This window comes from Takifugu rubripes, chromosome 17 (genome assembly GCF_901000725.2).
Source record: "Takifugu rubripes chromosome 17, fTakRub1.2, whole genome shotgun sequence".
Taxonomy (NCBI): Eukaryota; Metazoa; Chordata; class Actinopteri; order Tetraodontiformes; family Tetraodontidae; genus Takifugu; species Takifugu rubripes.
This window is the reverse complement of record NC_042301.1, coordinates 15,625,370-15,639,611: the sequence shown is the minus strand read 5'-3', so window position 1 is coordinate 15,639,611 and position 14,242 is coordinate 15,625,370. Positions and strand designations below refer to the sequence as shown.

The 14,242-nt window shown below is 46.2% G+C and overlaps 2 protein-coding genes across 3 annotated transcripts; both read right to left on the bottom strand.

Moving 5' to 3' along the window:
• Nucleotides 1-246: 246 nt before the first annotated feature.
• Nucleotides 247-4,324, bottom strand: LOC101062038 (germ cell-specific gene 1-like protein). Its single transcript, XM_003972549.2, has 5 exons — nucleotides 3,649-4,324; nucleotides 2,492-2,539; nucleotides 2,103-2,255; nucleotides 1,616-1,727; nucleotides 247-1,184 (listed from the first exon to the last, which is right to left on the bottom strand). Exons 1-5 carry the CDS (start codon nucleotides 3,935-3,937, stop codon nucleotides 890-892), a joined length of 897 nt encoding a protein of 298 aa, XP_003972598.1. The 5' UTR covers nucleotides 3,938-4,324; the 3' UTR covers nucleotides 247-889.
• Nucleotides 4,325-6,350: 2,026 nt separating this feature from the next.
• LOC101067573 (protein transport protein Sec23B) lies at nucleotides 6,351-14,192 on the bottom strand. Of its 2 annotated transcripts, XM_003972489.3 has the most exons (19): nucleotides 14,030-14,192; nucleotides 12,706-12,938; nucleotides 12,439-12,496; nucleotides 12,255-12,341; nucleotides 11,614-11,850; nucleotides 11,323-11,402; nucleotides 11,064-11,208; nucleotides 10,217-10,375; nucleotides 9,931-10,046; nucleotides 9,634-9,757; nucleotides 9,457-9,537; nucleotides 9,280-9,369; nucleotides 8,988-9,094; nucleotides 8,577-8,730; nucleotides 8,367-8,444; nucleotides 8,108-8,269; nucleotides 7,937-8,023; nucleotides 7,623-7,844; nucleotides 6,351-7,225 (listed from the first exon to the last, which is right to left on the bottom strand). In XM_003972489.3, exons 2-19 carry the CDS (start codon nucleotides 12,924-12,926, stop codon nucleotides 7,136-7,138), a joined length of 2,298 nt encoding a protein of 765 aa, XP_003972538.2. In that variant the 5' UTR covers nucleotides 12,927-12,938; nucleotides 14,030-14,192; the 3' UTR covers nucleotides 6,351-7,135. The 2 variants fall into 2 exon arrangements, with proteins under 2 accessions (XP_003972538.2, XP_011611334.2); XM_011613032.2 differs by lacking the exons at nucleotides 10,217-10,375; nucleotides 11,064-11,208; nucleotides 11,323-11,402.
• Between the last annotated feature and the right edge of the window lie 50 nt (nucleotides 14,193-14,242).

The window sequence follows — 14,242 nt, the reverse complement described above, 5'->3', positions numbered from 1 at the left end:
ATTTTACTTCAGGAAGTTGCACTTGTGCGTTTCCTTCGTGCAGCTACAAGTAAGGTATCTGTGTGTGTGTGTGTGTGTGTGTGTGTGTTGTTTCCTGCAGCATTTCTCAGTCTTCTGCAGTGCTGGACCCGAAGGCACAACCATTCTCCAAAGGCACTTTTTAACGCCTGAAGTGAGGAGAGAAGAAAATACCCCACAAGGCATCACTGATAATGAAAAACATAAAAGAATAGCAAAAAATAGATATAGTGTTGTACAGTGCTGACTTTATTTCCCCCAATAAATCAAAAACATCACATAAAAACCATTTATTGTGTACATGACTGTGTCGTTACGATTCCACGTCCACGATGAGATCAGATTCACATTTGGAAGCTCCCATGATGCTTTGCACTCTTTTTCATTGACAATAACACAGGACGTGAACATTCTAAAACAAATACACAATTGTCAACACTCATCCTATATACAAACGTGCTCCACAACATATTTACAGCTAATATAAGTAGGCACTTCATAAACAGGAAGTATGTATGGCTTATTGTCAGTTAAATCTGTTGGTTTATTGGGTGATTTGTTGCTTTAAATAAGGCTTCTTGCAATCTGAGAGATCCATTCTCTGTTTTTCTGAATAAATGTAACTATATTTTGCGATACAGGAAAAAAAAAAGACCTCCTCTGTGCCCGTGTTATTTATCCCGCCATCGCTTTCTCTGCGTGCGTCTGCTCCGTTGCCGATGCTGATGTCACGCCCGTTGCTAAGGCAGAGGTAAAAAAATAAAATAAATATATAACAGAGCTCCTAAAGAACTGATGCTACAGGAAATCCGTTTAAACGCGCTCAAGATGGAGCGAAAGCGCCTCCACCTGGCGAGGGCGCACACTGTCTTCAGCACTGCTCCTCTCCCAGCGACCCTGCGCTGTCACTCAGGTCCAGAGAATCGGCAGGGATGGGAGTTTTCCTGCCGCTCTTCGGGGTCTGGCCTGAATAAATGTCCACGGATTTGGAAATGGAGTGCACCGAGTGTTCGCGCAAATATCCAAAAGCCTCGCGCGCGTGCTCCTCCCGGATGCTCTGTTCGAAGGTCTTGCGCTTGTGTCTGAACTCGATGACGGTCTTGGTGTAGGAGTTGATGGTTGTGACGGAGGCGCCCATGCAGCAGGTGAAGGACGCCCAGGCCATGCTGAGAGAGGAGACAAAGCACGGTGAACAACCAAACACGCCCAAATCTCCCCTCACTCCTCTTGTCTGCAGGATTACTATCCCCGTCCCAGCCGAGCATGCTGGTCCACATGAGACAGAAATCATGGACCTGTCCACCCAGCTCGCTGAACGCCCCCCTAAAAAATGTCACGCCCCTAAAAGGAGTTTTCAGCATACTGTACATATTGTAAAGGAGTGAAATATTATCCCCTTATGCAATTCCAATCAGGCCCCTATCGGGGCTTTGGACACCAAAGCCTAATCCTGCCAGAACATGAGAGCTTTGGGCTTTTTTCATCAGAGACATGATGCTGGGACGAGGTGAGACAGCTACAGCTAAACGCAGAGCGACACCCCTCATCTGAGTCGCCCTGAATTATTTGGACACCAAATAACTGGTTGGAGCCGTACCAGAAGGACCAGCCATAGTCCCAGTTGTAGGGCCTCCAGTCGGGGGGACCGAGGCTCACGGTGACCTGGAAGACCTGAGTGTACATCACATGAGCCACCATGCCCAGAAGACCTGGAAGAAAATGTTTAAGAGTATCACAAAACTGTGGAAGCACATCAGAGTAGGATTCTAACATCACTGCTGGTTATTGTGTCGTCAGATTAATGAGCAGAAAAACATCATTTCTTTACACGAAACTGAAAGAAAAGCTCCGTCTTGCTGGCTCATCCTTGCACTTGTAATAATCCAGCTACACGCAGCAGGAAATGCTCCACAATAATCTCCTATATTCCTCTATATGCTTTATCCTTTTTGCAGGATCCTTGATGTTTTGACGTATGATTAGAATCCTCAGGATTCTTCTGGATCTGACCGCAAACTGAAAGTTTAACTTTTAGCAGTGATCCAAAATGAGATGGTGGTGGACGGCTGGGGGGGGGGGTCTACCTGAGAGCACCGTGAACACGGCTGCGAAGGCGTTGAGCTTGAGCCCATCGATGACGTTGCTGGAGTGGATGAGCTCCAAACACATGAGACTGAAACCCACCACCAGCAGAATGATGTAGAGCATCTCAGAGACCAGCGACAGCCACAGCATCCCTGCAGGAAACGGTTCATCATGAGAACGCCGCCAGAGAACGCCGCCGGAGAACGCCGCCAGAGAACGCCGCCAGAGAACGCCGCCGGCTCCCGTTTATGTGCATTTTAAATCGATGGGTGCGTGTTTTATGTCATTGTTACGCTTCTTATTGGAACACTTTGCAAAGTCTCGGCTATGCAACAGGGAATGTCAATGTTTAACAATGAAAACAGAAAATCCGGGCAGCCGCTCTCACCTTTCTCGGACGCGGGGGCCAAATCGATGAAGCTTCGGCATCTTTCACCTGTAACATCACAAAAAAAAAAACCCACACTGTGTCGTCAGTAGCTGCGGGAGCCGTAACGGAGCTGTTTCTGGCAGAAGAGAGCCCCTAAATCTGAGTTTCTCCTCTAGCTGTCCATCCCCGTGACCCCCACGGACAGGTGTTTAGGCAGAATGACGTCACCACAGAGCAGAGACGCCATCCTGTGGGGGGGGGGGGGTGGGGTGGGGGGTGACCCGTCGCCGGGACTGGACACAAACATGTGGTGGAGGCCTGTTCCAGAAGAGTAAAAGCATGACCTTTGACACGAAGCGCGGCCTGCTGCTGCTCCGTCATCTGTCGGACGCAGCGTGGCGCCGGATTTGCTGCGAGTGGAGCGCTTTAATCAGGTGGACGGAGGGTGGCAACAGCTGTTTTCAGGAAAAACTCATCAAGGCCGCGCTTACGTAATCCATATTAACTCAAGCCGCCTCGCCACCCCTCCCCGGTCGGACAGCCACTTGATGAGATGGACATGTGCTAGCAATTCCTCCCTTGGTAATCTCGTTCGTGCGGAGGCCTTCGAGTGCCATCAAAATATGTAACACGTGTTAACGCCGGCGTGGTGGTGCTGAGACACGGACGGGGGATGAGTGAAACACGTCTGGAACAGCTGACCTCATCACACCGCTGACCCGGACCTTCACTGATCAACACCCTCACCACCCCTCCTCCTGGGGGTCTTTATACCTTTGCAATTGTGACTTAAGCCTCCGATTATTAAATGACTACAGACTCCAGTGTGATCCAATTTTTCCCCCCATCTCCCAGAGTGAAGTCACCCCATGGCTTAAGCTGGGGAAGCAATCACACTCCTGAGCAGCCTTACCATTATAAAAAAAAAACAATAATTATAATTTTCTATTTGATATAAATCTATTTTCAGTTTTTCCATCTTTTTGTTTGCTCAATAAATGTTAACACAACTAACAAAACGAGTTCATTTAGATTTTTAAACAGGATTTTCGATGTGTAAAATAAGGGGAAACTTAAATTGGAAAGTGACAAAGTAAAAGTTCATTAACTTCTAATTAAAGAGTAAATAAGTAAGTTTGCGCAACTAAAAACAACACACGTCACCCTTCTCTCACTTTCATCGTCGATATTCTCCTCGCAGGAGGACCAGATGCCGGTGTGGAACTGTCGGAACAGGAACCTGTCGTCCCCGGTCTCCCAGCTGTACACGACTTTGTTCGGGTCCGTTTCGTTGACCCCGTAGTCGATGCACTGGTGAGTCCGCAGCTTGCTGCACTTCGGCTTGGGGACCCTCTGCGTCCCGACGCACCAGTAGGTGGTTATGAAGGCGGTGATGGAGAAAAACAGGGCAAAAAAGTTCAGGCTGACCGAGAGAAGGGTCCTGCATCTCCGTGTGGTCTTCATTGTCCGCCAAAATTCATGGGTGCCAGCGGGAGAAGGTGCTCGGGCCCGGGTTATTTTCGGAACGCGCCCGGTGAGGTCCAGGTCCCGAGCGGCGCTGCGCACGACGCACACATGACCAGCGATGCGCAGATTAGCGACAGCATCCCCACACTGAGCTCCAAGCCGCAGGCTCACAGCTCCATCTCCCCACTTTTTTTTTTTTTTCCCTTTTCCACACGCGGTGACCGACGAGCCTTCTGCCTATAGGACGTCACGTTGTCAGAGGATTTGACGTGGCGCTTGCGTCAAATGGATGATTGGACACAAACTTCTCTTCTCTAAATGCTAAGTATAGATTCGAGGGGAATTTATTTATTTATTTGTTTATTTATTTAAAAAAAAATCCGTAGTAGAGCCCTAGAATGGGGCTTCTGGGGCTTTTAGAGGAGCCAGTGAGTGCTGAGAGAAGGTCATGCAGAGTTTAATGAATGAGCTGCTGCTGACATCACTAATCAATTTTTTTCTGAGTGATGGTGGGCGCCGTTCCAAGAAGGATTGAATCCAGTGGAGGCCGTCGTCTTCAGAACCAACCGGCTGAAGGGCCAGTGACAGACCCAACTGCAGCAGAGGCACCTTCAGAACATCTGAAGCGACGCCTTCTGGCATATCAGCAATCTTTGGAATCCAGACCGCTTGGCTACAGCTGGCTAACCCTGTTTATTGCATCCATGTGGGCTGCGATAAGCTCGCCATCTCCTGAGTTTGTAGCAATAACGAGAGGCTAATCCCTGCTCGTGCTCGCGCATCCTCATCCCTTCTGCTGCAGAAGGAAGCGATCGATGTCTACACGTCTTCCAAAGCTGGAGACTAATTCAGTTTAGCACGCTTCAAGGCGGTTTTGTCCTTCGGAGTGTTTGCGCGAAGTCGACGTATGGGGTCATGAGATTAAACATCTTTGTTGACTGTAGACTCTAATTTGCAATTATGCCAAATTAAGTAAAGCAGATTTGAATATAAAAACAACATTGTGTTAACTTTATACTTCACAGAATAGTCATTATGATAAATTCACTCTTTTGGTTTATTTATAGGTGGAAACTGGGCCTTAGCTTGACAGCAAATGTCTCACTCTTTGACTGCCATGATGATTCCTGGAAAAGGTCATGGAAGGTTTGAGGGAAGACAACACAGAGAAGCAGACTTGAAAAGTCCCGTTCACCCCGGATGAGATCTCATCATGTTTTTCATGATTTCAGGAGGGGGATAATTCTACTATTTCAGCACAGAAAGATTCCATTTGGAGATTAAAGTATTGAATAAATCAACAATCCTGTTGCCAGTAGGCGTCACAATTGCTGCGACTCCTAATTCAGGGCGACAGAAGTCACCCGAGAGAATGTCAAGACCCTATCAAATCTCTCCTTTCACCAGTTTTTGAGAAGCCTTAAATTATCACTAGTTTATCCAGATGGATATCGATGCTTTAGTGGCCACCATCTTCCTTGATAAACCTCCTGCTAGATATCGGAAGTGCTGGTGTTGAATGTGCGACCTGATCAGATCCAGCCGTTACATAAACACGCTGGTATATTCTATACGGAGGTCTTACATAAGCTTTTATGGGACAGAAGCCATAATGGACTCAGTGGTTGAACTGATCCATAATGATTAGACAAAAGACAATAGGCTAAAGCCTTGAAAATCACATCGACACGGACGATACATGATTGCTGAAGACAAAAGTAATCAAGGAATGTGTCCACACGCACAGACAGGCACTAAATGAAGACACGTGGTTCCTTTTTTGCATATTTGAATAAAGCGCAGCTTCAGTTGGACATCCAGCACCCTAAAAAGGGCTTTTTGGTATTGTGCAAACAGATCTATGTCAGGAAAAACAGATTACCGGGCTTTGCATTGCATCTGCTCTTTGGCCCTGAATACCTTTTCAGCATATGCATCTTGAGAGTGCACCATTCTGGGGCCTAAGCCCCTGATGGACACAGACTTCATTTGTGTTGCGGCGGCAACTTCCGCTTAAAGCTGCTAAGAGTAGAATTTTCCTCTAAACAGATGGATTAGTCTTCATAATCTCCCATTCACTGATCCTCGAAATCATACTGTCTGGGTGCTCTGAAATCAGCTTACAGTAGCACCGACAGTAGATGGGCTCGCGCGCGGTTTATGATTGGGATTGCGTGCTGCGCAGGCTTTATGTGCAACAGCGCCAAATGAGAAAAAGACAATTGTATCAAGAGTGCAGAGAGAATATGTCACCTGCTGCGACTGACATGCAATTGGTGGAGCGTCACACGGTGGACTAAAGCCGCTCCTTCTGCTGCGCCGCCGGACAGATGCCTGCTGCGCCAACTGAGCATCTGCGAGGGGAAAAAGCCTGAAGACGCGCATGTGCAGGACACAGACACGGAGGCGGTTTCCTGCTGACAGAGCTTTATGCATAGATCAAATGCACAAACTGCCCCATCTTATTGAGCGATGATTACAGAGACTGGGGGAGGACGTCCGGTGCACGGTAGCAGATGGTGAGACGGGACGGGACCACACGTATGCTCAATAAAGTGTCTTCATGATGCTCCTCCACACGGAGGCTTTCTCCGCTGGGGCAGCTGCCTGCCATTCCTTGGAATGTGTTAATCCTCAATATTGAAAGGGAATCTTCTTGCCACCAACATAATATTCTATCCGTCTTTGTCGGGCTCTCATTGAGAGGCTGTCCGAGCAGAGACCGATGATCTCTGCCAATATTTCTTTCTCAGCAAGTACTGTTGGGATTTAATCACTGCATAGCGTGTTCTGGATGTAAAACATATAGATAAAGCTAAATAGATTCATTTCTCTGCACCGTGAGGTCAATAAATTACAATCTGGTAAGATGAGAAAGAAAAAATAAATTATTCCTTGGGTGACTTCACAGGTGGTTTTACATACATGAGTGAATTATTTTTATTGCTCACATAAAACTAGTCTGGATTGTAAAATCTTTACTTATAAATAGGAAATGATCAAGAACTAAAAAAAACCCACTTGGGTTCCTGATAGGACTGTGCTGAATTAGCTGAAATGAGCACTGCAAGAACGTGGAGCTCAAGTGAGGAAATACAGAAGATAGTCGGGGTTTGGCTCATCACAAAGAGGGGAAATGTTGGCGGATCCTTGTGTGATGACGGGAATGTTGGGTCGCTCTCCCTGGGAACGGATTTACGCAGAGCTGGAAACGGCCAGTTTCTTCAGATGGTCCATGAAGACCTGCAGGCTGACGTCGTCAGTCAGAATGGGAGCGCCTGCCTCCTGTTGCAAAGGAAAGGCCAAACAAAAGGAACCATTACATGATCATTAAACAGCCCAAAGATGTTTTATATGACATAAGTGATCTCATAATTACTTATCACTGCGATGATCTCATACAAGATGACAAGTTCATTTTCAGGTTCAGATATATTCACAACCTTCTGCTGGTTACAGTTTAAGGCTTTATGCTCACTGCAGAAACTAAGGATTAATGCTCTTTTGGGCTTTTGAATCTTTAAAAGTAGAGTTGCACTACTTCTAATTCTTTAGTACAGAAAATCGAAGATATTCCTTAAATGTTTACTTTTATGGGCCTTCCATGAAATTAAATGTGGAAGGAGAGCATGCTTCTTGAGTTAATTATAAAAAATGTCAGGTGGATCTCACAATACCGTACCTGCCCCCAGCCATAGAGGTTGTTGTGCGTCTGTGACGGGTTGACTTTGGAGAGCAGGAACCGAGCCTGCGAGCCCCCGTGTTCTGTGTCAATGTATCTGGGCATGGGGAACCGCGCCTGCAAGATCTCCTGGGCATCATCCAGAGGAGCCTGCAGCAGCTGTTTAAAGTTCTCATACTCTGCCATTTCCTGGTAGCCCGCCTTTCTCCACTGGGCGATGGTCTGGAATCACAAGGGGACAATAGCGGCATTAACAAGTGCTGGTAGGGTAGGTGTGTGGTCATGTGGATGAACCCTGGGAGGGGAGTCCTCACCTCTCCATGGTAGATAACCAGCTGGAAGAAGGTGTCCATCAAGAGGATTCTATCAGGCAGGATGCTGCTGCTGTCCAGGAGAACAGGCTTGAAAGAGAAGACAGAAATACATAAATAAATAAAGATCACCAACAAATATGCTGACAATAACATGGAGGGTGTGATACTGACCTCTGGTGGTCCACAGAAGGAATACGAGTAAAGGATGGGCTGCACCATGATGAGGGACTGTGTCAGGTCCTGCCTGACAAAGTGGTGCCTGTAGTAGGACGACTCATCCGGGCTGTTGTTGAACACCTGTAGGAAGGGTGATCGCCGCAGGTGGAACATGAACTACAGGTGGAGGAGAGCAACAGAGCAAAGATAAGTCATCTTTTTCACAATGACATGTGTGTTTATATATTTCCATGTAACTGTCGTGTGGGGCCACCTGTGGGTAGAGGCACAGGGATTCAGACAGTCTGAAGGATGTTGGATCGTCTTTGCTGAACTGGCCAAACTTCTGACACTAAAACCAAAACGAGACATAATAGAATAACGTTACTGGAGTCAGTGATTGACCAAAAACAGAGTTTGCCTGATTTCTTTTAATGTGGGCGGCTCTTTGATCATTAATGCCGGTAGCCGTCCGGCCACCCACCAGGCGGATGAGTTGCCGGTCCAGCCAGCGCATGACATCTGGCCCCTCCTCTGACTCGGCTCTGAAGACTCCCAGGCGAGCCATGAGAACCGCAGCAGCTTCCTGGTCGAATGACGATTCAATGTGCTGAATCTGTGACTGTGCATCTGCCCAACTTTTGGTCGGTGGAGAGAAAAGCGTGGAGAAAGTGTTAGAGGAACATGGGTGTGGCGTGAATGACGCACACTGGTTCAAGCAGGCGTTGTCAGGAGTAGCAGGAATGCAAATATCCTTTCTACAGAGGCCAATATTGACTAACTGTCATTTCTGAAGCGACCCAAGTGTGTTTTCTGTTAAATATCCGCAGGCTTCATTATAATAGCATTCCAGTTTCAGACAGAAATAACTTCAGGCAGAGTTCTGCCGTCTTACTTCCTGGCGACGGTCGTGACGCGAATCCTCCTCTGTGTGTTGGCGTGCTGATACTGGGTAACAAACTGGATCACGCCTCGGCCTCCCTGTGGAATCGGCGCATTGTGCTGCCACACACAAACATGACACATGATGTTTAGGTAGATTTACAAACCCTAACAAATAGTCTCCTATAAGAGTTATAGAGTTTTACTTTAAACTTATCCACCTGTTTAATGCAACTGCTGCACTGATACGATCATTTGCAAGAATCAAATCCGTCTCATAAATGAAAGTTTGCTCTGGCATTTACCTGATTTACAACTTCAAAATACAAGCCCAAGGTTGTTGATGGGTTGAGGCTGCATATTTTCCACTGGTTTGTGCCACCGATTCCCATCTCCTACACAAAGATCAGATTTTTTCGGTGAACAAGCTTTTATGTTTCAGAGGAAACGAGAAGAACTGCGACTCTGGGGACAGGACTCACATTGTCTGAGACACAGGCGCCCTTGGAGTTGAGTGAAACACATGGTCCAATGGCGCCACAGACCTTTAGTTCTCTTGATGTCTGTAACACACACAGATTGTGAAACTTCAACCTGCACATGAGCTAATATTTGGCTTAGCATGATGAACAATACATAAAATTTTCGTTGGTCTTTACCTTGACCTCCAGGGTGACTCCAAAAGCCATGCGGAGGTCTCGATTATAGTCTTTGTGAAATACTCGTTGGAAAGTCTGCTTGAACAGGGAAGTGTTGAAGGAGTCGCCCATCACAATGTGGCCCCTGTTAATACAAACTGCAATCAGCAACTGCTCATCGGCTTCTGCTTCACATGCAGTGGTGAAATCAAACAAAATCATGTTGGATTGCACCAAGAACACATGTGTAAATGGAACAGATGCCTCAAAATAAGCACAAGTATCCCCAACAGGTTATCAGTGAGAGTGTTGACATACCCAGTGAGGTTAGGTAAGCACTTCATCTCAAGCAGCCCAGTCTGGTCCAGGGCACAGGCGTACATATCAAGACTGTGGCCGTTAGCTGACAGGCGGGTCGCCAGGGCTTCGTAATACTGTGAAGAGGGAAAAAAAGTTCACCAAACATCAGTGGGGACACAACAAATACCGTGGCAAACTTATTTAGGATTCGCAGTAGCTAGCAAGCCAAAAACATAGTCACATCTCTTCTCGGGTACCAGAACACACACACTGAATACTGAAAGATCACTTTGTGATAGGTCACCTTGGTTGCTTTCTTTAAATGGCGAGCATTGTCCTTCTGGATGTCATGCCATGAGCGAATGGGGGTCTTCAGCTCATCACCCACCACCATACCTGGGCCCTGGGTGGGAGGCCCTCCAATGAACAGCATCAAACGAGCGCCTGTGTTGGGAAAGGCCCCCTGAGGATCATAATGGATGAGTTGAGTATTATTGTGCTAAAACGCTACAAATTTAGATGGTTGCAATTATTCAGGGAGGATTTGGTGCTAATAGACACAAAAAAGTGATTTAAAAAAAAAAAGGAGCCATATCAAGTTAATCTTATCAGACTGAGCTCTGTGAGGCATTCAGTAACAAAAAGGTTGACTCCACATCCAACGTTGACAGTGGCAGTCCATAGTTCAGAGTCCAGGAATGCCCGAAACACTGACATGAGAGAAAGCGATGTGATGACAAAGCTACTGAACCAAACAGAGGAAAAACACACCTCATTTGGCTAAAAGAGTTTCAGATTCACTCTATATTAAAACATATTTCTTTCAAACGGTTCAATGGCCCAGAGAATCTGGAGCTGCTGAAAAAGCCCACAATGTGTGTAATCAGGCTTCATCTGCTATCTGCGTGAGCAGAGTGCAGCGAGGGAAGAACGGCTCTCATCAGTTATATAACTGCAGATCAGCAGTCACAAATGAGAGGATAATATTGAGACAGAAGGCAAACAAAAACCAGCCTTTAAACTGACAAAACACTCCTCTTCCTGTTGAATATGGACCTCAGGCCCTGGCTGGAACTCTAAATAAGATGCTGGGACCAAACTCCAGCATCTTATTTATAAATAAGCTCCACTTCCACGTGGGGACACCGTACCTCCAGCAGGCCAACAGCAACAGACAGTGCGACGCCGGTGGAGCGGAGTGGACGTTTGCCCTGAGGAACAGGCCACGGGTCTCTTTGGAGCTCCCCGAGCAAATCCGTCAAATTCATATCGACCTTGTGCACGGGCTGAAGGAACCTAAAACATGACCAAAAGTAGACTCTTAACAGAGAGACTGCTGGAGGGTCAAAAGGATTGTTGATCCCCAAGATTAACTGAAGACAAGTCTGACGTGGCAGTGCTCTTCCCTACCTGCACGGGACAGAGGCATCGTGGGGGGCTGGTGGACGACCTTGTCCTGGTGCTGCTGGTTTTGCTAAACCCAGCATTTCCTTAGACACACAGAGAAAAACCAATTAGCTTGAACAAATAGCTGTAGTGTCCTTTCTAACTAGTCTGCATGGAATAAGACAGGGGGGTTGCAACAGTAGTTTACAATTATCCTCTCATAACATTTCCAAGAACCACACTCCCACATTTACATCTAATCTTTTCATTTGCATCACTCACTAATCCCAGAGCAACAGCCAAGCCTCCACTCACCTGGATCTGTTTAGAGTTCAGGTCTTTGGTGCCCCTGAACACAAAGCTCTTGGCAACCCCTTCGCAGCTGAGCTCATGAACCTGAACCATGCGTCCGAACGTGATGAGGCCCACCAGTGCGTTGGGTGGGAGCAGGCTGAGGGACATTTGCAGGGACTCCCTGAGGGCCTGGAGGTCCTCTTCTTCCAAGCAGGTGTCCACCACATACAGAAAGATGAGAGGGGTGGGAGGGCCGCGCTGTAAATGGTGAGAAAAGTGATGGTGAGGCCAAAGGATTTGGGTTCTAACATAAAGGAAAGAGTTGGCAACGTTCCCCTTTGTTTGTTAAAGTTGTAAAATAAAGTACTAAAAAAAACAACATGATGTTTGCTTTGTTTAAGAGTTTCTACAAATATACTGGGTCACATCAGCATATATGCTTTTTCCAGGTTTACTGAGCAGAAGCTCATATTACTGCAGAAAGTCAGATGCATTATTAATGACCTGATGCTTTCCAGCTCCGATAGCACTCAGGTCAAGAACTAGTATGTTTAAAGACTAATGTGCAAATGAATGAATAATTCACTAATTTAACAAATCAGGTGAGTTTTATAACAAACTGCTGATGAGAAGTGCAGACATGCCTGAAACCCAAACTGTACCTGCACTACATATTCGATGGTGGAAAACTGTGGCATGAGTTCAGCTGGTTGGTTTACTTCTGAAATCCCTGCGTAGGAGGGGGGAAACTACAGAGACACAGACATCCAGGTGATTTAAATACTCTTTAGAGTCAAGCAAATGTTCCATTTTCATATCAAACGAAATAATGATACTGGTACTTACTGAATTTCTTTGGAAGCAGAAGTTGCAAGCCCATATTTTTGCTCTAAAATCAACTTGACTGTTAAAAAAAAAGACCATAAAACAGGAATGTAGCTGTGAATGACTAATCAGCAACATGTTTTTATAGCCGTCTGACATCACACCCAATATTAGATGATAGTAATACAACAGATCAACAGTTTAAACCAGGTTTAAACTGTCTTCTTTAGTTTATACATAGTACTATAATATCTACATTTAAAATTCAATAATAACGTATGAACTCACCAGAGTGGGTTGAGAACTGCCTTGCAGGTGGTCCGACTGCAGATCACTGGTTCATATTGTAGCGGGGGCAGGTCAGGCCTCTCTTTGGTGGGCGTGAAGAGGCACGAGACCGGGACCACCAGCCTGGTGGCTTCCAGTCGGCTGGACGGCCACATGTTCCAGCTGAATCTCACCCCATCTCTGTCCTCATTTTGTTGGATGAACTCCTGGTAGGTCGTCATCACAGCACTTTGCTAGAGAAAGACTCAGAATCAATGATGCAGGTCCAGAAGGAGAACCGAGAGAATTCCGGGACGTCGGCAGGCTGAGCTAGCCTGGAGTTGAAGTGCTCTTTAAGCAGGCGTCCCTTTCAAAACAATGCTAAAAAAAGCCTCCTACATTGTCAGGTTTGACGCACAAGTACGTCATTGGGAACTAGACCTGCGCGTTTCTGCACAGCCCAGCAACGAGGAATTCTTGTCATATTCACACGGGGCTCCACCTTCTCAGGTGCAGCAGTGACGTCTTTCGTAAAATGAACACGCGTCTTTAAATGAGCCTGCTGGGACGGTCATAGTGGCTCAATATCTCAGTGCTATCAGGGATAATAATCGGGGATTTTAGAGGCAGAAACATGGCAAATATCACCGTCTTGTGCAGTCAGCTAAAAACAAGCACTGAGTGTATGCTGATCTGTACTTATGTAAACGACCAGGTAGATATCGCGTGTGTGTGTGTGTGTGTGTGTGTGTGTGTGTGTGTGTGTGTGTCCCAAGAAGTAATGGTACTGGGTCCCAAATAGGGAAAACTAAATAGATGAAAATAATTTAGTGACAGAGCATTTTGCCACTGTTGAGTAAATACTAATGTCCATGTATATGGTGAGATAAATGTTGAAATGTGAAGACATTAGTGATAATATATTCGACTGTCTGTGTGACCTTTGACCGTGTGGACTAAAAGCGGATCTGGAGTGATGACATTTGACAGCACGTTCGGATATGTGGACACGACAGGGACAACAAATAAAACGAGTCATTATAACATAACAGGCCAAAGCCAATGTGAAATTACAATTTTTCGAGCGTATTTATACTTATTTCAAAAAACATTCATCAGGGGAAGAAATATAAGCAAAAAAAAAAAAAGAAAGAAAACGACTGATTCACTAACATTATAACATTAGCTATCCAATCTATCCTGCTTGAGAATCGAATATCGAATTTCCTTCAAAAATACAGTAAGCTGTACAGCTGACTGGGCTAGCTAACCGAATGTAGCTAATGACTTCTGCCTCTTCTCGAATGACACGAACCGGACTGACAACATTAAACACGCTGCTTACCTCTCTTCAAACAAGTAGCTTCGGTTCGTACAAGAGTTAATAAGGTTGCTGGGTTCTGAGCAAATTTACAACATCTGGGATCCAATACAGACGGATGTAGCCGACCGGAGAGACCGACGAAGAGAAACCCTCAACCGGCTTCTGTACTCCACTAGACTGACGTGTTACTCCAAGTACGGGCGCCTCCTATTGGCTCCCTGATTATGACGTTTG